The following is a 26,652-nucleotide window of genomic DNA, read 5'->3' as shown; positions in this document are numbered from 1 at the left end:
ATTAAGTCAAGAGCAGTCAGTGATATCCTTGTCTTTTGTTGTTTGATTAACATTAAAAACACCGATAACAGGAATATTAGGCTACTGTCACTTTAAAACATACAGTAGCTAATGCACGGATCCAAAATGCAGATATGCGTTGTTTTTCTCGACTGTTAAGTTAACTTAAGACATATCCTACTTTGCTTGATTGGATACTCGCCAAGACGGGCATGTTGGCAACTTTTCAAGACTTGAACTCAATATTTGTGCGCTGTCTGAGATTCGGCTTTCTGTGTGCGTGCTTTAGATGAGCGTGCACGCAAATCTTCTTACAGTGTGCAAGTTCTTTTTCGCGTCTTGCACTTGAATTTTTATATTGTCAAGGCTTAAATGAGTTTGTTTAAACACAGATAATAACGTGAGCTGTTTAGGTCTAACCTGCGCTCGCCCACTATCAACAGGTTGATGACGGCATAAATGACTGGTCATATTAGCGCATATGGCACTCCTATTTAACAAAGTTTACATAGATTTTGATTACACGATTTTTTTTTTTAAATAATTTTGATTTTTGACCCTGTTGCGCCCCTCTATAGGCCATAACCAGCGACTAGTCAATGTCAAGCTTAAATTGACATTGTATTGACAGAAACGTACATTAGCCTAACTCTGTCTGTTTTACACGTTATTTTCTAGGAGCTGTAACTAAATTCTGCAGGACTGTGGCCCTCCAGGTTGACACCCCTGCTTAAGACAAAAGCTTATTAGGCTGTACTATCTACAATATCTGGGAACATTATAGGTTCAAACCCTGCAAGGGATGATCCATGAACTATCGACATTGTGCCCTGGAGCAAAGCACCCACAGTGTAGGTCGTTTTGTAGAAAAGGTGAATGCAAATTCTTGTCCACTTGGCAGGAACTATACTGCCAAGAATTACCACAGCCGACAGTTAAAACAATAGTGCCATGGTGTCTTCAGATAATGGTTGTAGTCTACATGCCAACCACTATTATCTTTCAAAAATGCAATTCACGGTTGTGCCGCCTAAGGTTAACTGCTTCAAACTAAGACTTTGGACTTATCGCACTGGGAAAAACATCAGCTAAATGACTGACTGGTTAATAGCCACCTCCTTCAGGTGTCATTGAGTAAGATTTTGGCAGACGCCTAACACGTCTGGCCAAAGACGCAAATGTTATCTTAAAGACCTGAACATAATGTTGAGGTTAATCTGACAAAGAATCAAAGCAACTAAAAGAGAAATTGAAAATAAGCCTACAAAAAACTGCTTAATGAAAGCCAATTAAAACTTGGAACGTTCACTGCAAATAAAATTAGCTCTAATCCAACCTTTAAACCATTTTGCACACCGTTGATGTAACGTGGACAAAATTTATTTACATTTAAATCAAATCATTGTGCACTATTCTTTATTCGGAAAAATAGAACTTGTGCTGTGACCAACCATGAAAATCATAGTGGAAATCAATCAAATTAAAAATATACATGAATAGAACAAATCTGTTGTGGTAATGGACGTTAACATGCATTTAATATACTTGTGTGTGTGTGTGTGTGTGGCAAGTGTTTTACAAAAGTAGAAAAAATTACCACTGCAGGAGAGTAACTAAACACAAAACACATTCCTAAAGTTGAATTCAATTATGTGTGGACAATCACAAATAAAATTAACCACAAGGGCCAAAAACGTAAAATGTTAAAGTTGCAAATATAAATATGGAACTAGGCCTACACTTAATAGTTTAGCTATTGCGAAACGTTCTCTCTTCAGTCAGTCCGTGTTTCAAGACAATTACGTCTCACATTGCAAATAAAAACGACGAGTAAGAATCAAAGTAAAGGCACTGACAAATGAAAAACCATACAGGCTTTCCATCGCAAAAGAGAGGAACAAACATGATGCCTGGACGTATAGTTGTGTTATCTGGTGTGGTCACATGACATGATACTGTATGCGTCACTAACGTGTTAATAAATATGGCCTTGACATTGCAGCAATAAATCAGCCCATTGTTAAAAACAGTAAACATAATCACAAATACATCGCTTTTCTACATTAGATCACAATCTGTCCATCCATCATGGTGACGGTTGCTCACTTCTCCATAAATGATTCAAATCAAATCTTTAGTCCATTTACTTTCCCCGCAAACTATCTTCCTGCGAAGTCCACCATGGCAGAAGAGGACATCTTCTTGCGTTCAAGAAAAAAGGCAAGTGTCTGTTGAGAAAATACAATATCTATTGGTGCAGTGTCAAGGCAAAAAGGTTTTTAAGGCTGTCAAATCTTATTTTAAAAAGAGAAGAATTTTAAGAACTGTACCTTGGGTTTAGTCTGCAACTCTAATTACTAGAGCTCTCTCGTCTGGCATCAAGTGCCCTATAATGAAGACACAAAACATAAAATGTACCAAAATTAACACAGCAATACAGAGTGATGGTTTTTCCTGCTTGAGGAAAGCAGTCTGTTTTAATGTGACGCTGAAACAATCAGTACGTCAACTATTATTGTCTTGACTGACGGCTTGAAATGAACTCCGAACTGAAGATTTTCTGCCAGGGTTGAGTGTAAGAACCAAAGAATGTTCATGGTTTGCTTTCAGACATGTGTATGTCATCTATTTTACATTTATATATGTGTATACTTGTGTTTCCACGTGTTATTCTGGTTTATCAAACTCTGTTCCAAAACCTAGTAGGCTACCTTGCTGTCTACTGACTAACTAGGCTACGTAAGTAAATGGAACAGTTCCAAATAGGCAGTTCCAAATGGAACCTTTCGAATGTTCCGCAAGTGAACCACACAGACGACTAGCTTAGAAATACGTAGCACACACAAATACGTAAAATATAGTTTTTCAACAATTTTCAGTAGGCCTAATTTTTAAATAGAATAGCCCTCGCGTTGGTAAGTCGCCTACAAAGACCTAAAATACCTCCCCTCCTACGTAGGAAGCTTACTAGGTTTTGGAACACAGCCTGAGTGTGTGTGGCTCCAAACTACAGTGAGCTTGCAGCTGGTATGACAGTTAAACATTACTCAACCCCAGTGTTCATTTTTCAGTCTGGTACACTCCACCTGTCTGGAACTCTATACGGCACCTGGCACAGGTAGAACACCCACGGAACGGGCCTGCTGTCTGGATTTGCCTTGCCATGCCATTGCAGCTCAGAACATTGAGCTCTTTTGAAGACGTACTGTATTAAGTACCAGTGCACAAAGAGTTCAATTCATATTCAGAAATGGACTGTCTCGAATACAGACAAAAGAAAAGAAACAAGTCGTTGCTTTTCAATGGCATGAAAACAATTTTTTTTTTTAGTTTTAAATACTGCTTTTGGATCTGAGCAGTGGCACCAGTTCTGAGTCTTTAAAACTCACTTAATACATTTTTAATATCATATGATTGTGTCGATAATCATTTTTTGTCACTTTTTCAGCATTATGTGATATTGTATGTATTTATAAAAATTTAGAATTCTCTTCAGCAGGGGTTGGCAATCTTTTGGGCATGATGTGCCATTTTAGAGTTTAGTTCCAAAACCCATACCTGAAATTTTCAAACCATCCTGGATGGATAGACGGATGGGTGGGTGGGGGCTTGGATGGATGGATGGGTTTCTAGGGTGGATGGATGGATGATGGATGGATGGATAAATGGGGGCTTTGGGTGGATGGGTTTCTAGGATGGATGGATGGGTGGGGGCTTGGATGGATGGATGGGTTTCTAGGATAGATGGATGGATGGATGGATGGATAGATTCTAGGTTTCGATGGAAGATGGATGGATAGGTGGGGGCTTGGATGGGTGGATGGGTTTCTAGAGTGGATGGATGGATGGATAGATTCTAGGTTTCTAGGGAGGATGGATGGAAGATGGATGGATAGGTGGGGGCTTGGATGGGCGGATGGGTTTCTAGAGTGGATGGATGGATGGGTTGGGGCTTGGATGGATGGATGGATGGGTGGGTGGGTGGGGGCTTGGATGGATGGGTTTCTAGGACGGATGGATGGGTTTCTAGAGTTGATGGATGGATGGGTTGGGGCTTGGATGGATGGATGGATGGGTGGGTGGGTGGGGGCTTGGATGGATGGGTTTCTAGGACGGATGGATGGGTTTCTTGGGTGGATGGATGGATGATGGGGGCTTGGATGGATGGATGGATGGATAGATAGATAGATAGATAGATAGATAGATAGATAGATAGATAGATAGATAGATAGATAGATAGATAGATAGATAGATAGATAGATAGATAGATAGATAGATAGATAGATAGATAGATAGATAGATAGATAGAGAATTTAACTTTTCAAAATGCCTTTCTTAATAAAAATAACTGAACTATTTACTGAACCCAATATTCCTGGTCTATAAAAAATAATTATTTAAGCAAAATGTATCAATAACAACAGACCAATCTGCTCCCTCCAGCTTAAGCGCAGTGTTTTCATTACATCACACTTGTGTTTGTCTTCCAATATAACGGGATAAGAAAGGCATGCAGAAGCACATTACCCTTTTTTTTTTACACAACTTTAATATTGATATATCTACATATAATATTAACCTCTCTATCTATTTTTGCTAGTGTGCCAGTGGTTCCCCCTCCAGCACTGGCAGGCGTGCCTAAGGTTGCCAACCTCTGTTCTATAGAATTTACTGCTTTATGTTTATAAGCTGCTGAGGTCATACTTTACTGACGGACAAGGGAAGTTCGCCTTCCAGTAAGTGATGCATTTACTAATTTTGTAGTCTGTTTTTTGGCTAGTGACTGATCATAAAAGTACATGTTAAAGAAAAGTTCTGGGTTCAAAACAAGTTAACGCAGCATATGTGATATGCAGTCGATTACCACACAAAGTAATACTGACTTGTTCCTCAGTTTTGAAAACAAACAAAATTGTGTGCATAGAAACGCACTTACAATGGATGCGAGGAAGAAATGTGCAGCTCGTATTGTTGTTAAAATGGAATTCTTCCATACCGAAATGTAAATGAAAATGTAAATTGTATAATTCTGTGCAAATGTCTTGCTCTATACATATACACTGCGACTGTAAATGCATATTTTTCTCATTTATACAAACTGAAGGACGAGCCAAACTATTTTCTGTGGTCATCGGCATTATTTCACAGATGCTTTCCGTTGAGCTTAAGTTATATGGAAACCAGAACATTCTGATGGTGCACGTGTATCGGGTCTATTATCATGCGTTTGTGTTTGAACAAACACTTACCCTTGATGCTGTTGGAGAAAATTAGCAAACTGGCGGTCCTTGGCATACAGCTCGATAATTCGAATACGGTCCTGGATTTCCTGTCATGAGAGCGGGAAGGTGAAAGAGAGGGAAAAGAAGATAGACGGTTATGTAACAACATGAGCTGACCTCTCCGCGCCAGTCCTTTTACTTAGACGTCTAGACCACTTTAAACCAAGAGCAAAGGTGACATCACCAACACTATCTCACGACCAATTCGTACGAATTCGACGCATGATTAAAAAGTGGCTAATTCGTACTAATTTGTACGACCTCACTCGTACTAATTCGTACGATTTGTCTAAACCCACGTGATGGTTAGGTTTAGGGGCGGGGTAAGGGGTAGGTCATTCGTACGAATTCATACGAATTGGCCAATTCGTAAAATATGTACGATTTAGCAAAATCGTATTAATTCGTACGAGTGAGGTCGTATGAATTGTTACGAATTAGCCACTTTTTAATCATTCGTCGAATTCGAACGACTTGGTCGTGAGATCGGGTTGGACATCACATCTTTTAAAAGCATTCCAAATGTATTTTGGCAAATATCAGAACATTTGAATTATTTACTCGTGTTCCATACTTACAATCTTAAAATATGAATCCCAATCATAAAGCTATTGTTACATTGTTACAAATAACTACTGAATACAAATTCATTAGTTAACAGTTTGATTTTCTCATCAGTTCAATTCATAATCAATTCATTGCACTTTTATTAGCTTACTTTTATTAGCTTTGACTTTTTATTGAACTTTTATGTCGGAAAGATCTATTTTTAATTATTTGTCAACTTAATATAACGCATGTGAGTTGTATAACCAACCCATTTCATATTTTTTCCAGACATTCAATTTTAAAAATGTTTGTACAAATTCATATGAAATCAACACTGTGTAAAATAGACATGTTTTCTAATAAATTCAACTTCTTAGCTTAGTTTTGAGAAACCTTTTCAGCATTGCTGTGTTTCACATGTATTTTTGTTCACTTTTTATTCCGAAAAAATGTATTTTTAATTATTCGTCAACTGAACAATCAGCAACCAGATGACTCAATGTAACGCATCATGTGAGCTGTACTTCCACCCTTCCCTTCATTTTTTAGAGTTTCAATCCTAAAATATGAAACTCCATCATACAAATATTGTTATATTTTACATTATTTTTGTATTTACTTACATAACTATTACTATATAACGATAATTAAAAAAAACAAGTCAAAGTCGTGCACCCATTAACGCTCCACTAAATGTTTTATGGTTAAACTCAACTGCAGGTGTTGGTGAATAAAATACATTTTCCCTCTAAAACGGTTTAATGCCTTCGGTTCTGACTGTTACATAAGAAATATGATTTATCTACCCATCAAGTATTGTTTTCCAAAGAAGACATGCTTGACCGTTCTCCATTGTTCAATGCTGCCAAGACATTCTCCATTGTGAATATATCAGTCACGCAGACTGACAGTTTCATTGCTACAGGAACAGAGCTTTAGTTGAAGGACATGGAGTGTTTTTAGGAATGTTTTTGAGGAATATTCAGTGCAAACATGTAAAACTTGAAGTAATTGTGCAGACCACTTGTATAAACACACACAGCTGTACAGCTGTGTACACAGTGCATACCATGAGCGCCTGCTTAATAGTGTATTTATCAACAGACTCTAATGGTAATTTGTAACCATTTTATTTTAATAATTGTATGTTAATTTGTACAATCTCATTTACAAGTGTACAAGTACGATTTACGTACACCCCATTGATGGTTATGTTTAGGCTGCGATGCGTATGACTTTCGAAAATTGACTTATGTCGGAAAGATTCGTTTTTAATTATTCGTCAACTGAACGATCAGATGAGAGCTACACATCCATCCCACAAAACATTGTCAAATGAAATGTGTCGTCTTTTAGGGTCTATTATTAACATACACACAAATTCATTATTTGCATTATGCATTACCTCTTTCGTAAGTTCAGTGTTTTCATAAATGTGTCGTATTTCCTCACTGCTGAAGTCCGTGGAGATCTCAGCGCTGCCGGTGCTGTACGCAGGGGTATCTGGGTAACGGCGGTAGTACCGACTATAGCCCGTAGTTGCTTCGCTTTCAAACATGGGATTGTACTTAGTAGCTCTTTCTAGAGATGGCACGTTCTCTGCAAATCTGTGGAAATGTCAGGAAACAAAAGTCAGAATATGGACCTCATCAATGCATCAGAAAAAAAAAGAGTCTTGGTGCTAATTTGGGAAACACAGGTTCGAATCGAATGCAAAACATGTTTCACTTCCTGTATATCATCTCTCTACTATATGTCAATAAATGATATTAAAGGGTTAGTTCACCCAAAAATGAAAATTCTGTATTTACTCACCCTCATGTTGTTCCAACCCCGTAAGACCTTCGTTCATCTTCGAAACACAAATTAAGATATTTAATATATTAAGATCGCTCCTGCATACAAGTCCATAGGCTTCTTGAGGGAATGACTCTTGCTGTCCTCGAGAAGTCATTAAAGACATCGTTAAAATAGTCCAAGTGACTACAGGGGCTCAATTTTTAACTTTATCAAACAACAAGAATACTTTTTGTGCGCAAAAATAAACAAAAATAACGACTTTTTCAACTATTCACTTCCTTCTCCATGGGCCTGTAGTCAGTTAACGTAGTGTGATAGCGTAAAGCTACGTCACACGTAGGCTCACTATTGGCCGACGCTGGTCGTGTGTGATGCGTGTGACGTACAATAACAGAAGCTTACGCTATTAAACTAGTAACCTGACTCGAGGCAGAGGGAGAAATAAACGAATAGTTGAAATAAAGTCGTTATTTTTGTTGTTTTTTTGCGCACAAAAGTGTTCTCGTCGTTTGATAAACTTAAGAGTGAGCCACTGTAGTCACTTGGACTATTTTAACGATGTCTTTAATGACTTTTCGAGGACCGCAATTGTCATTCCCTCAAGAAGCCTATGGACTAGTATACAGGAGTGATCTTAATATCTTAAATATCTTAATTTGTGTTCCGAAGATGAACGAAGGTCTTACGGGGTTGGAACAACATGAGGGTAAGTAAATACTGACAGAATTTTCATTTTTGGGTGAACTAACCCTTTAATAAATAAACGAATAAAAAAAAATATATGTGGATACAAGAATTTTTGAAGATAATGACCAAAAGAGAGAATTAGATCGCTTCTAAAATGGCTAAATTGTGCAAAAAAAATCCAACGGTTTGTATCTGGAACCGAAGATGCCCTTGCCGTGGGCTTGTACAAGTATAGGAGATCGTCCCACCTATTTATATCTGCCCAAAGGTCAGATAGTGGAGCCACGGAAAAAGTGAGTGGATTATCTCAGCCTGAGTGAGAGCGGCTCAATGTTCTACTGTCCTGGCATTCATTCCTCTATAACCTGTTGATCAGGATCACTGATTGAATCCTCTGCAAAGACGTTACATCATCTTATGTCTGCCAAGTTTCCCTGTTCGCCCTGGTGTTGGTGAAGCAAGTATGCAGTGTTTATGTTTACAGAAAAAAGTCTAGATGCAAAAGAGAGATAAATTCATTGTTCTAATAAATAAACAAGTGTATACTATTTATAATACTAATCATCATAATGATGATGATAGCATGATTATTATTATTATTATTATTATTATTAGTGGTTTTGGCTCTCATGTTGATTTATTATGGTTGTGTGAGTGATTTTTACAGCTTTAAAAAGACTGGTCCCATGGTCATTTTTAGTGCATGTTTTTAGTCAGGTCTAGTTCGTCACAATATTTACATGTTTTATATATATTTCATATCAAATTCAGTCACAGTTATCTAATACAGCGGGGAGGAAGTGCTAAAATATTTCTTGGGGGCATTGCATGTTAACTAGCCAATGGATATTAAAAAAAATTCCATATCACCATATTAGCATAACAATGTATCGGAATTAAAGTGTTCAAGACATAGCTTGTGAGAGGAACAACTTGTTCGAAAAATATAATTGATCCAACCTGCACATCCCTTGCCTAAGAGCATTTGTTTTGTAATCACCACAGAGAACATATTCTGCGTTCCGGCCTATTTGCACAACAAGGCCATAAAATCAACATATGCATGTTTGTGGCATGAAATATTTCCCTCCATATGTATATTCCAGAGCACAGTTTATTTGGCTCCTGTTTTAACCAGGTGAGAAAACCAAATGTCATATTTTTACATGTTGGGATACACACTTTTTGGGGGCCTCTAAAGAAACACATTTTAGAGTGTTTATATTGACCACACTAATAAGAAAATGTACAGCACTGAAAGAATGAGTCATGCTTCAAATGTAGTTTACCATGCCATATAGTAATTTAAATTAATTGAACTGGTATTATTAATCCACTTGTAGTCCACTAAGGAGTTCTGCTTGCTCTGAAGTTAAGCCTCTAAATGTCATCCAAAAATATGAGCTTATAATGTATTTGGAGCATTAAGAATGTGTTTGTTATGCTGTAAGCAAAGTTTGTACCGTAAAGGGTCTTCTGAATCATCCGTGTCATACTGGTCTCGCAGAGTCCTGGCGAGGAATAAGATCACGCCCGACGCCACGAGGAGGAACCCTGCGACCGAGGCAATGGCGATGCCAACCACCAGTGGTTCTGACACATACTCCTCGCAGTGTTCGCCTCGATACCACCAGTTTTCACCGACTCGACACCTAAAACAAGTGACATGAGGGTTGGCGAATTCAATTTTTGGCCGTACTGTTCCTTTAAGAGTTGTTTTTACAGCACACACCTGCAGATGGCTCCCTTGCCAGGTATGATGTCACATTTCCCATCATTCTGGCAGAAGTCTTCCTGTATGTCACAGATACTCTGACATGGCAGCCCGTCCACGCTAAAATAGCCAGCATTGCAAACACACTCCGCCTCGCCTGACCAGCGGTTGACTAAACACTGGGAGAACTCATTACACGCTTGGAATTTACACGCATCAGCCTGATCACCTAGCGGAAAGAAAAACACAAGTTGTACATACATAAACGCTCACACCAATAATGGTGATGAATTTGAAATGATGTAAATAGGATTTACATAGAGAGTGTTTGCAACATTGTTAAAGAAAACAAAAAGCTTGGACTAAAACGATGAAAAAAAACTTTTAGTATTTGATAATCAAGCTGAAATGAAATGTAGAAATTAGAAATGTTTCCCTGTATAATAATATATTAATAATAATAATAAAACAACACTGGTTTGTGTTAAAAAAAGCGGATTTTTAAGACATCAAGTAAAAAAGCAACTAAATATTTTCTTAAAAATTTAAATACATGCAACTGTATTCATATTTTATTATTATTTGCAAAAATCAAATTTGTAAATTTTGTCCATATTATATATATATATATATATATATATATATATATATATATATATATATATATACATTTTTTACAAATATCATGAATTATTAATAAAAATATAATTAGGTTTTCAGAGTCGCACCACATGACATTTTAAACCTTGAAAGTTGTTTAAATATTAATAAGCTGTAAAATATTACTGTACAGTTTTTTTTTGTGTTTAAACAATATTTAATAAAAGATTGTTCCAATTCCAAACATGCTCATCATAGAATACGTGTATTCAAGTCAATGTTTGTATGAATCGATTTATGTATTTTTAAATAAATGCAAAAAAATATCTAAGCAAAAACATGAACATGTCATCTATTTATTGGATCTAGAGTCAAGGTGGAATACATACAATGATGTTTTCAAGTATAGATGTCAGTTGGGAAATGTGACTATTCCTTTATAAGCAACTGGAATGTATAAGTGTGGTGTCAAAACAAAGCTAATTTTCTGATTCGAAGGCTTCAGCATTTGGCCTTTAGAGATGCTGTGTGTTGACAAAGGAGCTCAGACAGAATTTACTTGCCCCCACACAGGGACACAAACAAATATGACTCACTTGTCTGGTGAGTTAAGAGCTGAACATCTTACTAGAACAAATCAGCTCTAATCTGTCTGCAGTACAGAATCAATCCACCTATCACTCATGCTAACAAGGCCTAATGTTTTCCAAAGCCAGATTGGAATAAACCTAACCCCTATAGAAGAAACCTGCTCAACTTTGCGGTTTATCTGTAAAATACCAAGGTATATCTGTAAAATGCACAGCTATCAAAACTTGCTGGCAAAACAAAACTATTGTTACTCATAGTCTTAGACAAACTATACATACAGTAAGTGCTGCACAAACTGTGATCTATATCTAATAGTACAAAATCCCAGTCATGATGACTGGTTCTAGTAATTTTGGGTTTTAAAAATGACTTCAAATTGGCAGAAAATACTTTTTTGGCAGGGATATATCCTTTAAAAAAATCTAATAATATTTAGTGAATATTTTTGGCCTTGGGCAATGGCAATAATTTGCAGATGTCATTAGTTAAATTAGTTTTCTGTGTTGTGTTTGTGTATATGTATGTCCTTTGAAGTACCTGATTCAACATCCAATGAATACTTGTCTATTGCTAGATTCATGGTTTGGTATGCGGTATTACAGAAGTCCTCCAAGATCAAGTACACTGCTGTTGTCACTCCATTGGGAACTGGCTTGCCAAACTTCATCCTGCTGTTTACCACAATGCTGCCATTCCTGAAGTTTAAGATCTCTAAATTTTGGAAATTGCTGAGGTTGGATTGTAGATATGGCACGAGCTAGAAAAGACAGACATTGAAAAGAAGAATTAAAAGAGTATTCCAGAGAGCAGCAATACATGGCAGAGTCACACGCCTAGTTACGCTAATGGAAGTCAAGAAGGTGACGGAAGGTTCTAATTCCATCAATTATCTCATTAGTTAGAGTTCATGAAGACAACCATGTTAATTGAGTTAACGGATAGTATGCAAAGCCCCTAACAAACTCCTGATGTTCTACAACAAACATCAACAAATCTAAACTGGCGTAGTCCTGGGTGTAAGTTTAGAATGTGCTTTTTGAAATAGTAAATAGTAATTTTGTCATCACTGATGATACAATGAGATTTGTCATGTTCCACCATTCACTTCCATTGTATGACAAAGTGAAATGGTTACTGAGGCTATCAGTCCCAAACATTCCATCTAACATCCCTTGGGGTTCCTTAAGGTCATTACTGCCTAGGAACATGTTTAAGAACAGTTGCCAATAACGACTCGCCTTCTTACTGACTCTGTGCTTTCCATAAAGTAGAGCAAGCCTAAATAACTTTTAATTCCTAGCTAAGTCGCTATGGCTACTTCTAAACACCAAACATAGAACCACAGAATTAATGTGACAAATATATCTTACCAGCTCCTGAAACTGCTGCTCAAGAGCCTTGTACTCAGTAGAGCTCTTGTTGAACAGATCTTCTGAAAACATCATGTTGGTGACCCTGAGGCTGAAAAACACTATTAATGCCCTTCCAGGACTGGCTGGCAAGGCAATACTAGCCAAGTCAGTCTCACGAGCGAACCCACTACCATCATCTTCGCCATGGCTTGGTCCATCAAACGGGAAGATGTCGAACGAAACTTCAAATTCTGTTATATTGGGGTTAACTGGAGGAGGAACTTTCATAGTAGTACTGTCAGAGTTCACTAGTTCGTTAGGTAGGGTGAAGCCTGTGATGTCAGATCTTGACCCTACAGTGTGTTCTTGTTCGGAGTTGTCTGAAGTTTCTCCAGGATTAACTATCTTGTCGGTAGGTCTGAACGTTGGTTTATGTAATGATGGTACCATGGTGGAACTAACAGTCTCCATATGTTCTGAAACATCTGGAATGAGAGACATTGTGGATGAATTAAATATTGTAGTTGAATTCTCATCGTCAACATTCTCTGATGAAGCGGGCTCCTCTGAAATAGTTGCAATATAAGTGTGCGCCGCATAAGTTGGAGTCTCTGAAGTCGTCTCTTGCAGAAATGAATGCGTGGTTGATTGGGTAGGTAGTGGTTCTGTGGTTAATCCTGGCACATGTTCATCCTCATCTATTGATGAATGGGATATCCGAGTGAACGGAGAGTCCTTTTCAGGAGACAGGGAAACTGAATGATCTAAACTTTGGATTGATAGTTCGGTAGGTAGGGTGAAGCCTGTGATGTCAGATCTTGACCCTACAGTGTGTTCTTGTTCGGAGTTGTCTGAAGTTTCTCCAGGATTTACTATCTTGTCGGTAGGTCTGAACGTTGGTTTATGTAATGATGGTACCATGGTGGAACTAACAGTCTCCATATGTTCTGAAACATCTGGAATGAGAGACATTGTGGATGAATTCAATATTGTAGTTGAACTCCCATCGTCAACATTCTCTGATGAAACAGGCTCCTCTGCAGTAGTTGCAATATAAGTGTGCAACGCATAAGTTGGAGTCTCTGAAGTCGTCTCTTGCAGAAATGAATGCGTGGTTGACTGGGTAGGTAGAGGTTCTGTGGTTGATTCTGGTACAGGTTCATCCTCGTCTATTGATGAATGCGATATCCGAGTAAATGGAGAGTCCTTTTCAGGAGACAGGGAAACTGAATGATCTAAACTTGGTCCATCAGTGGCTATTGTTGTTGGGGCTGTTGTTGCAACCAAGATCTCATCCCCAAATAAATCCTCTTCCGAGAGTTTAGTCACTGGGTTTTCGGTAGGCACAAGCCCGATGATTTCCATATTCTCATCTAGAATCTTGACTTCTTCATCTAATCCTTCCACCTCTGTCCATATGAGTACAGGTAACTCTGTGATCCCCTTGGTTACAGGCTCAACAGCTTCTGAATAAGTGGTAGAACCTTCCTCAGAAACTGTATCAGTGTCTAGGATTACAGGTAACTGCGTGGTTTGAGGGATTTCACTTGACTTTGTTGCAACTGATGCACCCACAGTTTCCTGACTCTGTTTGTTGTCTGTTGAAGTAGTATACTTATTCGTAGCTACTGCCGTGCTTGGTGGGATTACAGTGGGCGTAACAAGTAGTTCTGTATAGTCTCTATCAGTAGGTGAACTGACTGTATCAGGACTTTGTGATGCATCTACATCTTGAGCTTCTGCTGAAGTGTAGACATGTTGCAAGGGTGGATTGGTCACAAGTGTGCCCACGGTGGTAGATTCATCTGGAAAATAGTCATATTGTTCAGGGGCTACTTGGGTCTGCAAAGAAAGCTCGACAGTCAAAGTCTCCATAGTCAAAAAAACTGGGGCTTGGTCAGTTGTTGTATAGTGAGGATGGGTACGAATGTCTTGTGTCACAAGAACCCTGTCCAAGAATGTCTCATCAGGTGGAAAATCTTGGTGAGGAGGTTTAAGCTGTTCCTCTAAAGATTCATGAGTTTCCTGAGGTTGGTGTACCTCATCCTCGTCGTCTTCATTATCCTCATCATCCGTCAAGACTTGTGGTGTTCCTGATACCCAAGGCCAGATGTCAGGACCTAGGTGATCCCCAGAGAAACCTGAGCCCGAGCCCAGGTCTATAAAATCACTCTGAGAAGTCACCTCAACATCAGGAGGTTCTACAGGAGAAACTGGTGTCTCTTCTATTTTGGGAGGTGACTCTGTAAGTAATACAACTCCAGTTGTCGTGCCTGTGTTAGGACTCACTGTAGTTGCAGTCTGTAAGAATCCCTCTTCTTCAAGAATACCATCGTCTGAAACAAGAACACAACATTTTTAGAACCATGTTACTGCCTTTAATGGTAACACATAATTGACAAGAGATAGGACTTACACCCCGCAGCAGGAGCAGGTGCACTGCTTGAGGTCTCAGATTTAGAGGTCATAATCTCAATGTCCAAATTCTTCAAAGACACTTCTGCGGGAGATAGAGTGGTACTTTCTTCAAAGATGATCACATCATTTGCATTTGTGTCCTTATTTTGTCCATCCATCCAGGTATCAAAAGTGTGAACAGGGTTAAGGAAGTCATTGTTTCCGATGAAGATGTCATTGTTGGATAATTCCTGCCCAGGAACATCTGGTGGTTTCTCAGAGGCAAGAACATTATCCTAGGATTTAACGATAAGTTAGTTAGTTACTGTTGAATTATATTTAAGACTTAAAGATAAGCCAAAAGCCATTTTAACTTTCCATACTGAGGCCTACTGTACGTCCACTGAATGTATTTATGTTATATCAAAATTGTGTCACCATTTGACCATAAAAAAGGTAGACAGAGTGAGAAAAGTACACTTATGGTGAAAGTGAAACACATTTTCCTTAAACTTCTCACTGAATTACACTAGAAAAACATTTTTTCCAGAGAAATGTCAGTGGAAAAAATTGCATAGACACAGTTAAATCACACATGCACATGATATTCACACCAGAGGATATTTGACCAGAAACCAGTTTTAGCTGTTCCATAAACCAGAAATTAATATTTAACCTCCATGCAGATTTAGAATATGTCATGTTGTATACATGATGACTGGTAGTATATACATGCATGAGCTATTCACACCATTTTATTTTAATGCATGTAACGAGTGAGGTGCTACTGGTACTAGATCACCGTCAGTTGCACACATTGGCCTCATTCATGAAACACGAGCAGAACGAATTTCTGTGTAAATCATTCGTAAAACCATTCTTACGTAAGCTGTCACATTCAATTCAATGCAACAATTTACATAAGATTGGTTTCATGACCAATTTACACAGAAATTAGTTCTACTCGCATTTCTTGAATTAGGTCCATTGATAATTTAATATAAGACAAATGGCTTGACTGTCTACAAAACATCCTATAGAACTAGTTGAGCACCATAGCAGTTAGATTTCTAATTTGCCTTAGCAGCTGACCACACAAACTAATATCCATCTTAAACAGGATAGATCAGATAAGGCATCAACTTCTTACAGTGACTTTTAGTAACTATAATGCATCTTTTGATGCAAGCGTAATATAACCTGAGAGAGAGAGAGAAAGAACACATTTTCAAAACCAGACATGGACAAAAAGCTCCAGCCAAAACAAGACAGTAAATCTACTTAATAAGGGTATTGAAAAAAGTGCCAGTTTTGTCAAATGTAAGAGGAAAACGCGAGAGTAAATTCTAATATTATTGCCATGTTTGGTATCCAATGTGTCTTTCTAATTAAACTACAGACTCCTCGGCCTCTGCAATAAATATATGTCACAGTGAGATTAAAAACAGATTCTTTTCAATATTTCATAGTGCCTGAGCTAAACAATTTTCATAAAATAGCATGCTTACTTGTGTCTAGAGAATACTTGAGCTGGAAAATTGACTTGAATAGTTTTACAGACCTGCTGTATTATCCCATAGCTGTGCTATAATCTGTTTTAATGACATGCTATGAAAAACGAATTTATGTGCGAGGTAATTGTTCTTATCATGTAACAACAAAAACCTACACGTGATTGCTATTAGTGTGACTCATTTTTCATTTAACAGCTTTGGAAGGATTCACACTTGAAAGTGATTGCATTGCAATGAGGTGAAGACAAAAAACACTAATTCCTAAACTGCTGCTCTGAATAAGGATTCTGGAGTGGACAGTCATGGTTACCAGTTTACTGGGTGGTCCTGCCAATGACCATTGACTCACCATCATGTCATTGGAGTCAAGCGGTCTGCTGGTTGGTTTGGAAGGCAGCAATGTCTCCACTGTGAAGCCAAAACAGAGACGAATCATATCAAATTATACTTTAAACTGCTCAAGCACAGTTCATACCCATACTGGCGTCCCTTCAAGAGAGATTGGCTCTGAGGGCTGCAAGATTAGTCTGCCAAAACCAGAGATAAGAACCAAGAGGGTTTCTTGCTTCTGTTACAGTAAAACCGCATACAGCCAAGCAATGTAAGTAGATATCCCACCATTGTCAACATACTGCATTTTGGGTTCATTCAGCTACAATTGGCAATTTACCACTGAGACAGAACACAAACTTGAACCTGAATGTTTATAAGAAACATCAGTAAGAAGCATTCTGTTCAACACCCTGATGGTCTTGGGTTCCCTAAACCACAATGTGCCTCAATTTCTTAGATAAGTCTTACCGTTTTCCAGTTGCAAAGAATCAGGGTCCACATCCAGAGTGGTGTTTCTGATGAAATTCTCCTTGTGGAGGGCTTCGCTGATGTAGTTTCGTAAGTCTGTGATTGTGTAGACCACAGTGGGAAGCTCATCGGGATCTGTGAAGGGGTTCTCAACCATGTTGAAATGCAAGTTTATGTAATCCATGGTCTCATTACTTATTCCCGCACCATCGCCCTCAAGAACCACAGCGTAGTGCACCACAACTGCTAGGCCTCTGAGGAATGAAAAGAAAACAGTGACTCTTTGCGGTCAAAAAACAACATAATGCTTCGTCAAAGGCTTTACTAAGTATAAACTGGCCCCAAGACTCGAGCTGTAATGCCTAAAATGACTGCAAAATTTAGAAATAAAATACCAGCTTAATCTACTGTAGAAAAGGAGTTGGAGTTCGTCATGGTGGACCTTCCTATCTGTTCAATGATGTTTCGTCATATTTGAATGTTATATTTAACCAGTTGTACATCAGTTGTAAAATAATAGCTTACAGGTAACCGTAAGATGGGCTGCTGTTTTTAGCTGGTTTAAAATGGACTAGTTCTTATGGCAGCACTACCAAGCTGGTGTTAAGTCAGTCTCCTAGCCTGGTTTAGCTTATCAGCCTGCTAGTCTTTCTGTCTGACCCGCTGAAAAGTGCATAAAATATATTTAAAACAGACCAATTTAACCAGTATGGACAGGCTAGGAGACACTTCAGGCTTTCTGTTTTGTAGCAGAATGGCTAAAATAAAACTCCAGTCTATAAGGGCTTTCACACACAGGGTAGTTCTAGGAACTTAGTTCTAGGAACTAGCCACCAGTGTGGTTCCCCGATAATGAAGGAACGGTTTCCTGGTTGCAGGTAGGAACTCTGAAGTGACGTAAGCCGTGCTTGTTTTGTGACTTTTATTTTGGCGGCACGACGGCCCTTAATTTTGACATCATTTACCCCCTTTCCACCAAGGCAGCGCTGGTGCTGGTTCGGAGCCAGAGCCTAGTTTCAAATCGGAACTTTGTTTTTCAACCACCAAATTACCAGCTCTGAACCAGTAAAAGTGGTTCTTAAGTAGCACCAAATCTTTGCTGGTGTAGAAGTAAGAACCACTTATGTCAGCGGCTGGGGGTGGGGTTACCGTGACCAACAAGACGATGCAATTTTTGTGGGATCTGTCTCACAAGTTATTAGATAGTATTAGAACTGTTATACATAGAGTAATGAAAAGTTATTAGCGTATGCCATGTGGTTTATGTCCAGTGTTGCTAGTTAAGTTTGCATGTTAGTAGAGTTAATTTCTTTAGTAAATATATAGGGTATAATTTGTGTTTAAACAGCCTTTTTAAAAATGGCGGGTGCGGGTGTTTCGCGTGCGTTCGGCCAACAAGCATATACTAATGTCATGGATAGTCCCTATAGTGCAGGTTTAGACCCTACTCTGAAGTAGGAGCTAAATTAGTTCCTCCAAAAAGAGCTCCTAGAACTAAAATCATTCCTAGTTCCTGCGGTGCGAACACTCCAAGATCCAAGTACTTATGCCAATAGTTCTAGGAACTATGAAAAGGTTCTTTCGGTGCGAAAGGCCCTCGTTAAAAAAGCTAGCAACCAAATATGCCCTAGAATATTCAGCAGCCAGCTGTTTGTTACAAGGGGAAATAAAAAAACGAATGACCTAGATTTTTTTTCCCCCACATACATGTTTCTACAAGGCTTAGAAACCTGAAGAGTTTACAACCAGATTAATTTTCTCTCCCATAACAATTTCAACCAGGATTCATTTCCAGAAATGCTAATTAGCTTCATGTGGCATTAAGTGAGAACATCTCTGTTCTCAGGTGGCCTCATGGAGCTCACAATATGCAGTAATCCATTGTGGTGTTTAACCAACACAGTCTCATCCCAAGTCGTCATATAACTGACGTCTTGGGACGTCTTTTGACCATACGTAAATATCCGCCTTTTTAGGGCCCCCTTAAACGTCAGTAGATGGTGATCCCGGGCCGTCATACAACTGACGCTTTACCATTAACGTCATTTAGGTGACGGGGTAGGTTTAGGGTTAGGTTTAGGTCTGGGGTTGAGTTAGGATCCCATAACCTCATCTACCGACGTTTAAGGGGGCCCTAAAAAGGCAGATATTGACGTATGGTCAAACGTCAGTTATATGACGTCTTGGGATGAGACTTCGCTGGTTTAACCAAGGCCTCACTGATAAACCACATGGAAACCTTGCCATCATGACATTTGAGAGCAGAGGACATTTAGCATTTAATCGCATCATGCTTGCCAGCTGGACATGCATTTAGCACAGAGACTTATCCCACTTAAGGTGGCGATTGGCCAGATAAAATACCCCACTGGCACATGCGCATAAGATGCATCACACCTAAATGAGTATGACCATCTTTTCAATCGATTGATTTCGCAAGGTTTATGAGGCTGCAAGCACATGACCTAATCAAGAAAACAGTGTGAACGATTTCAGAGCAATGCTTTAATAAAACACTACATTTGGTGGGTGGAAAATTCAGGCACATGAATTTCTCATTAGATGTTTTGAAGGAGATATAGGTCACGCAGCTGTGTGATATGGCAAGGTGGAGAGATGGATTTATCAGGTCCGAGTAAAACATTGCACAGAGTAGCGATAGCCCAAATAATATTAATATCTGTTTTCTTAATTTTGATATGTGATTAACTGTGACTTATAAAATCAATGCACATAGCTTCAGAGCCAAATACAAGTTGGAATACTTACCCTTCAATGTCCTTCTGTGGCCTGGGATTTTTTAGTGAGAAAAAAAGAAATAATATAAAGAAATGAATATATATATTACTTTTTTATGTATTTATCTGTATGCATAGTTAAATCATTAAAAAAACCATACCTGAATTCAAGGACAAATATTTTCTTGAACCCTGGGAGCTTTTCAAAAACCTCTTCAATCTTCAACAAAAGAAAGGAAAATCTATAACTATACAACACTGTATATATAAACCCTCATGAACATGAGATTATAGATTTTAATAATTTAAAGGTGTCATGAAATGAGAAATCATTTGCATAGCTTTTCATAAGAACTTTCTTATCAAAGAGCTTTTACTGTAACCAAGCCCAGTAGGATGAAAATAATCTGTTATTTAAACTTATTTAATTATATATAGAAAGGGATCCTTTGCAATCGCTGATAAACTGCACGAGTTTATAAGTGAGTCAAAACTCCCGTTATAACAAAGTCTGTTTTATAGTCTTTGGTTATAATCAACAAATCTGTTATTTACATTATGTTTGCACTGTTAATTATGATGAAATAATTCGTTAGTGTGCAGAAATTGAGTCGCAATGACGAGCTCACTGCCATCATGCACTCCACATGTCTGTGCTATGCTACAATGCTAATCACTGCAACCTTTTATGCCACCATCTAAATATAATACTATACATCAAAATATAATGCTATAATCAACACATTTCATGATTTGTTAACCTCATGCTAAAGGTTTTCGAGACAGTTCCACATGTAATACTAGCTATTTCATTTGCAAAGACGTTAGCCAATCACAGCAGACACGCCCCTCCAAACAGAGTGTTACAATCAGAGGGCTAAAATTAGGGTAGGAAAAATGCCTTTGAAAAATTATGATGATTTTGTGATGTAAAAATCATACTAACATTTATAAGTACACCCCAGGAAACATAAAAAAATAAAACAAAGCAGTTCATGACCTCTTTAAATGCTTCATTCCCCACATACTTGTCACTGTCTATATGAAACTCACCTTATCAATGAACATCTCCGATAGATTTTGATAGGTGTAACTTGATGGATCTCTCAGAGCATCATCATAGCTTTTACCTCTTAGCTTAATACTCAGCTCCACAATATGGTCTCCGATAGGACGTTTGGGTCGGACCACAACGTCATCTATTTCATTTCCAATCTATATTTTTGTTCAAAGAAAAGTTTAAGGGTAACTCACAATTACTTAGTTAAACAAGCTATGTACAAAGTCTCAAGTTAAATAATAGTTACAATTATAAATTGAATGTGCTCACCATGTTGTTTTCGTCTAAAATATCATTGGAAATGTCCTGTGGCAAGGTTTGTAATGTGGAGGAGAAAGTCTTTTGAATAGTAGTTGTCAAGTCATTCAGTACAACAGTGATATCTTCCACTTTCAAGATAGGAGTTGGGGTGTCATCATCTGCAGGTTGCAGTTGGACAAAATGAATGTCAGGTGTTTCAGGTACAATCTCAGGCACCTCTGACAGTTCAGATATCGACAAAGGTGTCTGAGCTGTAACTTCTGGTGTCTCTGACATGGCTTCATTTGTCTTCACCATAACTTCAGGTGCTTGAGATGTGATATGAGTGGTCTCTGCTATAACATCAGCTTCTGTAACAACCTTAGGTGTCTCTCTTGCAACTTCAGGTGTCTCATTTACATCTTCTGTGACTTCATGTAAGATTTCCACCACAACTGTTTGTGTGTCCTCTCGAATTTTTGATGGATCTGTAACTTCATGTACTTCCTCATTTATGGCAGTAGTCAGCGTATCTTTTCCCATCTCAGTAACAGTAAGGTCTTCAAAAACTTTGAAAAGTGTTTCCCCACCACCATCAACCGTTTTAGGTGTTTCTTCTACCTTATATTCCATGCCTTTGGTTACAAATGCTACAATGTCAGTTTCAGGGGTAACAATCTCAGAAGAAGTATCAAGCGTAGCCTCAGGTGTTATTTCAGTTGTGGCCATACTTGTGAACTTAGTAGACGTTTCTGTGGGCTTCTCTTTAACCGTAAACCTTTCAGTACTTTCCTCAAATGATTCCTTAAAGATGGCACCTTCAGTTACATCCCCTAATTCAGCAGCAGCATCACTTTTTCCTCCCTCAAAATCTTGAAGTGAGTTTTCAAGAACTGTCACTTTGTCTGTTCCAATGTCTTTAAATTCAACCCCAGTAACATCTATTGCCTCTGTCATCATCTCACCAGATTTCATAATGGCAGTTGTGTCCTCATCCACAAGTGTATCTCTCTTAGTAAACACATCAGAAGCTTCTGTAGTTTCCTCTGTCACTTTGGCTATATCTCCAACCGTAACTTCTGGGGTCTCAGTTATAATGTCCTCGACCTTACCCAAATCATTATCTTCAGAATCAGGAGTGACCTCTGTAGGCTCATAAGTTTCCTTTGACACTTCATGAGTACTCTCTGTCACGATATCAGGAAGTTTTCCAACTGTTGTCATCTCTGGTGTAGGTTTGCCCTCTTTAGCGTAGGGTGTCTCTTCTTCATCTTTATCAAGTAATGTTACAATTGCAGTGTCTTCAAGTGTGTCTTCTGTTGATACAACATAGGTTTCTTCAAGTAGGTTTTCCACTGTATAATTGCTAGCAACCTCAGTTGATGTATATGCAGGTGTAGTGGGTGAGATCATTTCTGGCACAGTGGTCACATATGTGATTTTGACAACATCCTTATCCGTCAAAGCTTTTGGCAACTCATTTGTGGGGGGGATCTCTAGCAGTCCTGTAGGAGTTGTCTGCTTTGGTTCCTCTGTCAAGACATTTTGAACAGGAGATATTTCTGTAGGAGAACCTACCGGAGGTCTATCAGTGGACATCCCTGTAGCTTCCGAGATAACATCAACATTTATATACTGAATGGTAACAAGTGCTGATTTAACAGGACTTTCAGTAACACCTTTTCCAACATCTAGTTCAGTTTCTGAAATAAAATTTTCAATGTATTCTCTAGTGACTACTGAAGGGGTATTAGTACTTATTCCTGGTGAGTCCTCAAGGGTTGTAGGGAGATCTGTCTCATACTTTTCAGAGGCGAAACCACCCGAAGTTCTACCAGGGGGTATCAATGTAACCTCTGACACAACGTCAACTTCTACATTTTGAATTGTAGCATCTACTGTTTTAACAGGACCTTCAGTAGCACCCTGCCCAATGTCCAGTTTAGTTACTGAAATAAGCTCTTCAGTAGATTCACCGGCAACTCCTGTAGGAGTATTGGTAGTTATCCCCAGTGAGTCCTCAAAAGGTGTGGGGATATCATTATCATATTCTTCTGGATTTATTTCAGTGATCATCATTGTAGACTCTGAGACAATGTCAACGTCTTTATGTGGAATGGTAACATCCGCTGTCGTAACCTGTTTTACAGTGGTCTCCTTTCTGAGTTCAGTAGGTGAACTAGTGCTTGTCCCTAGTATGTCATCAAAGGATGTGGGAATAACATACTCATATTTTCCGGAAGTAGAATATTCTGGAGGTACATCAGTGGTCATTAATGTTGATTCAGAGACAATGTTCTCCTCTTCATGTTGAATGGTAATAACTGCTGTGTTAATTGGACCAAGAGTAGCATCCAGTCTCACCTCCGGGTCGGATTCTAAATGAAGTTCTTCAGTGAATTCACTGGTGATTATTGTAGTGCTTATCCCAGGTGAATTGTCAAAGTTTGTGGGAATATCATACTCATATTTTTTTGAAGTAGAATCTTCTGGAGTTCTATCAGTGGTCAATAATGTAGACGCAGAGACATCATCAACTTCATATTGAATGGTAACACCTGCGGTCTTAACCGGACCATCGGTAGCATCCTGTCCTAACTCTGTTTCTGAATGAAGCACCTCAGTAGAGTCACCAATGTAGGTGACTATTGTAGGAATAGTAGTGCTTATTCCTAATGAATCCTCAAAAGTCGTGGGAATCTCATAATCATACTGTCTCGTAGTAGACTCCTCTGGAGTTCTATCAGTGTTCATTAATTTAGACTCAGAGATTACGTCAACCGTTTCAAGTTTAAAGGAGACAACCGTTGTCTTAAATGGACTATCGGTAACATCGTTTCCCAACTCTGTTTCTGAATAAAACTCTTCGGTAAAATCACTGGTGACCACTGTAGGAATAGTAGTGCTTATTTTGTGTGAATCCTCAAAGGTTGTGGGAATCTCATGATCATATTTTCTTGAAGTAGATTCCTCTGGAGTTCTTTCAGTGTTCAATAATTTAGACTCGGAGATTAGGTCAACCTTTTCATGTTGAAAGGAGACACCCGTTGTCTGAAATGGACTATCGGTAACATCGTTTCCCAACCCTGTTTCTGAATAAAACTCTTCAGTAAAATCACTGGTGACCACTGTAGGAACAGTAGTGCTTATTTCTTGTGAATCCTCAAAGGTTGTGGGAATCTCATAATCATATTTTCTTGAAGTAGACTCCTCTTGAGTTCCATCAGTGTTCATTAATTTAGACTCTGAGACTATGTCAACCTCTTCATGTTGAATGGTAACATCCAATGTTTTGACAGGACCCTCGGTAGCATCCACTTTGACTTGCAGTTCAGTTTCTGAAACAGGTTTCACAGTGGTCTTACTTGTGAGTTCTAAAGGTGAACTAGTGCTTATCCTTGGTGAAGCCTCAAAAGCTGTGATACGATCAGGCTCAAGCGTCATTTGAAGCTCTGCAGCCATAGTGGTGAGTAATATTTGGTCTGCAATGGTCTTTGATGTGGCATCCTGTGAATCTGTCACTGCTTCAGGAATCAGAATACTGACTGTGTGAGGAAAGTGAAACAAAGAGAAGGAGGAAGTGGGCAAGTGGCAGAGTAAATGTACGTCATTTTTATTTAATTTTGTAAATTCATCCATTAATGGCATGGATCCATTCATTCCATGGCGTTAATTATCTTCAGGATTGCAGGGCAAATCTCCAAGTACCCTATAGTTAAGGCTAAGCCCATGCACAAATAATTAGTTACACTTGACTAAATGGCAAAACTTTGTCTGAGGATCCTGACACCTTTACTTCCTTACAAGCAATTGCGTACCTAAAAAGGATTAATGTCTATTCTGAGAGCAGTCCTGAGCTAGCGAGCAATAGGTCTCAGTTGATATGACTGCAAGGTCTCATGCGGACATTTACAATACACATGAATCAGAGCATAACTTTAAATCAAACAGACTGCAAAATCAGTCAATAGAAATAAGACTTTCTGGACTTTAGCTACTTATTTTGAAATATTGATAAATGTGCATACAGATCCATTGTGAAGCATATTGTTTCAAACATTTTTGTAAACTAGACTGACCTTGTTTGGTTGTGGCCACATTTGCTTGTGTTGGCGCAGTAGTTGTTGTCTGATGTCTGAGAAAGAGAAGAAAATTATACATGCTTTTAAAGGTCAGTAACATAGCCTGACAAACAGAGCAATTCCAAGAGGGTCCTCTCACCATCGGTGCTCGGGCCCTAAAAATCTAACCTTCTTATTGGCAAATGATTTTAGTTTTCCGTCTCAGGAAATTACCTGAAACATGAGGAGTGCTATGTCTCTAAAGCTAGCAGAAAGTGAACTGGCTTTAGCAGGGACTAAAGGTAAGGTTGCAATTTTTGCAGACTGTATTCAACTAGGGTGTTTTTTTTTCCTGCAAAGCACCAGTGTGTGCTCAGAATTAGCGGCCTTATCAGCCTTAGCTGCCTGGCTAAAGAGATAATTGATGTTTCGGATTCAATTAGTGATAGGGTTCGGTTACATACGTTACAATCTGAGTTCCACACTGGGCATTTGCATTATATATATATTTAGGCTGCAGGACCGTACTAGTTTATGTAGCACTATGTTGTTTTGTGCCCTTTAGTTGCCTGGGAGTCCTACCTGCATTCAGGTTGCCATGGGCTGGTGGGTACACTATCATAAGACAAATATAGGAATTGCGTGATTACACTGTTACTTTGCAAACAGTGGGATGTGATGTGGGTTTTTTTTTGTCTATATTAACACATAATTATTGTAAATATGGAGATGTGCTGTTTTAAAGTTTGATGGCAATTTGTGTGTGATGAAATTCAACAGAGTGTAAAGCCTGAAATTAAAAGTATTTAACTTACAATATTTTCATATGGTACTCCACAAAGGTAAATGTCTGTAAGCATTTCTCACCTTGTTGATGTTAACGAAGCTGCTCCTACCCTCTGCAAAATACCATAAAAGTCAGTTTGCTTCTTTTTTTCGTTTGCAAGAATTTTCTGTATCTTTGAACTAAGTTAACAGTGTTGATTCGATAATTCTTTGTTTGGTATCGTTACATAGACAGGGATACTTACACTTGATATCATAGCAAGGTGCTCAGCTGACTGGCTAAAGCTCCGGCCAATGTCAAATACGCTAACACTACTGTTTTGACATTTCCTCATCCAGACCTGGTACTCTTCTTTCTCAGGTAAACGATCCCAGAAGATTTTGAAAGCCTCCCAAACTGTTTCCTGGCACACTAAGGAATAGAAGCAATCGCAATGGAAACACACTTAAATGGGTGATTCAGTTTTTCAGGTAACTGAA

At 38.5% G+C, this 26,652-nt stretch overlaps 1 protein-coding gene across 1 annotated transcript; it reads right to left on the bottom strand.

Annotated features, from left to right (window-relative positions):
- Positions 1-1,344: 1,344 nt before the first annotated feature.
- On the bottom strand, positions 1,345-24,857 carry impg2b (interphotoreceptor matrix proteoglycan 2b). Its single transcript, XM_089117219.1, has 16 exons — positions 23,749-24,857; positions 21,356-23,307; positions 21,079-21,240; positions 20,187-20,245; positions 20,057-20,077; positions 17,288-17,541; positions 16,836-16,894; positions 15,004-15,268; positions 12,594-14,914; positions 11,761-11,980; positions 10,051-10,261; positions 9,782-9,970; positions 7,237-7,438; positions 5,250-5,329; positions 2,331-2,387; positions 1,345-2,228 (listed from the first exon to the last, which is right to left on the bottom strand). Exons 1-15 carry the CDS (start codon positions 24,785-24,787, stop codon positions 2,351-2,353), a joined length of 7,071 nt encoding a protein of 2,356 aa, XP_088973345.1. The 5' UTR covers positions 24,788-24,857; the 3' UTR covers positions 1,345-2,228; positions 2,331-2,350.
- Positions 24,858-26,652: the final 1,795 nt, after the last annotated feature.

This window comes from Pimephales promelas, chromosome 2 (genome assembly GCF_988280905.1).
Source record: "Pimephales promelas chromosome 2, fPimPro1.hap1.1, whole genome shotgun sequence".
NCBI lineage: Eukaryota > Metazoa > Chordata > Actinopteri > Cypriniformes > Leuciscidae > Pimephales > Pimephales promelas.
Note: the sequence above shows the minus strand (reverse complement) of the source record. Positions and strands in the feature narration are given on the sequence as shown.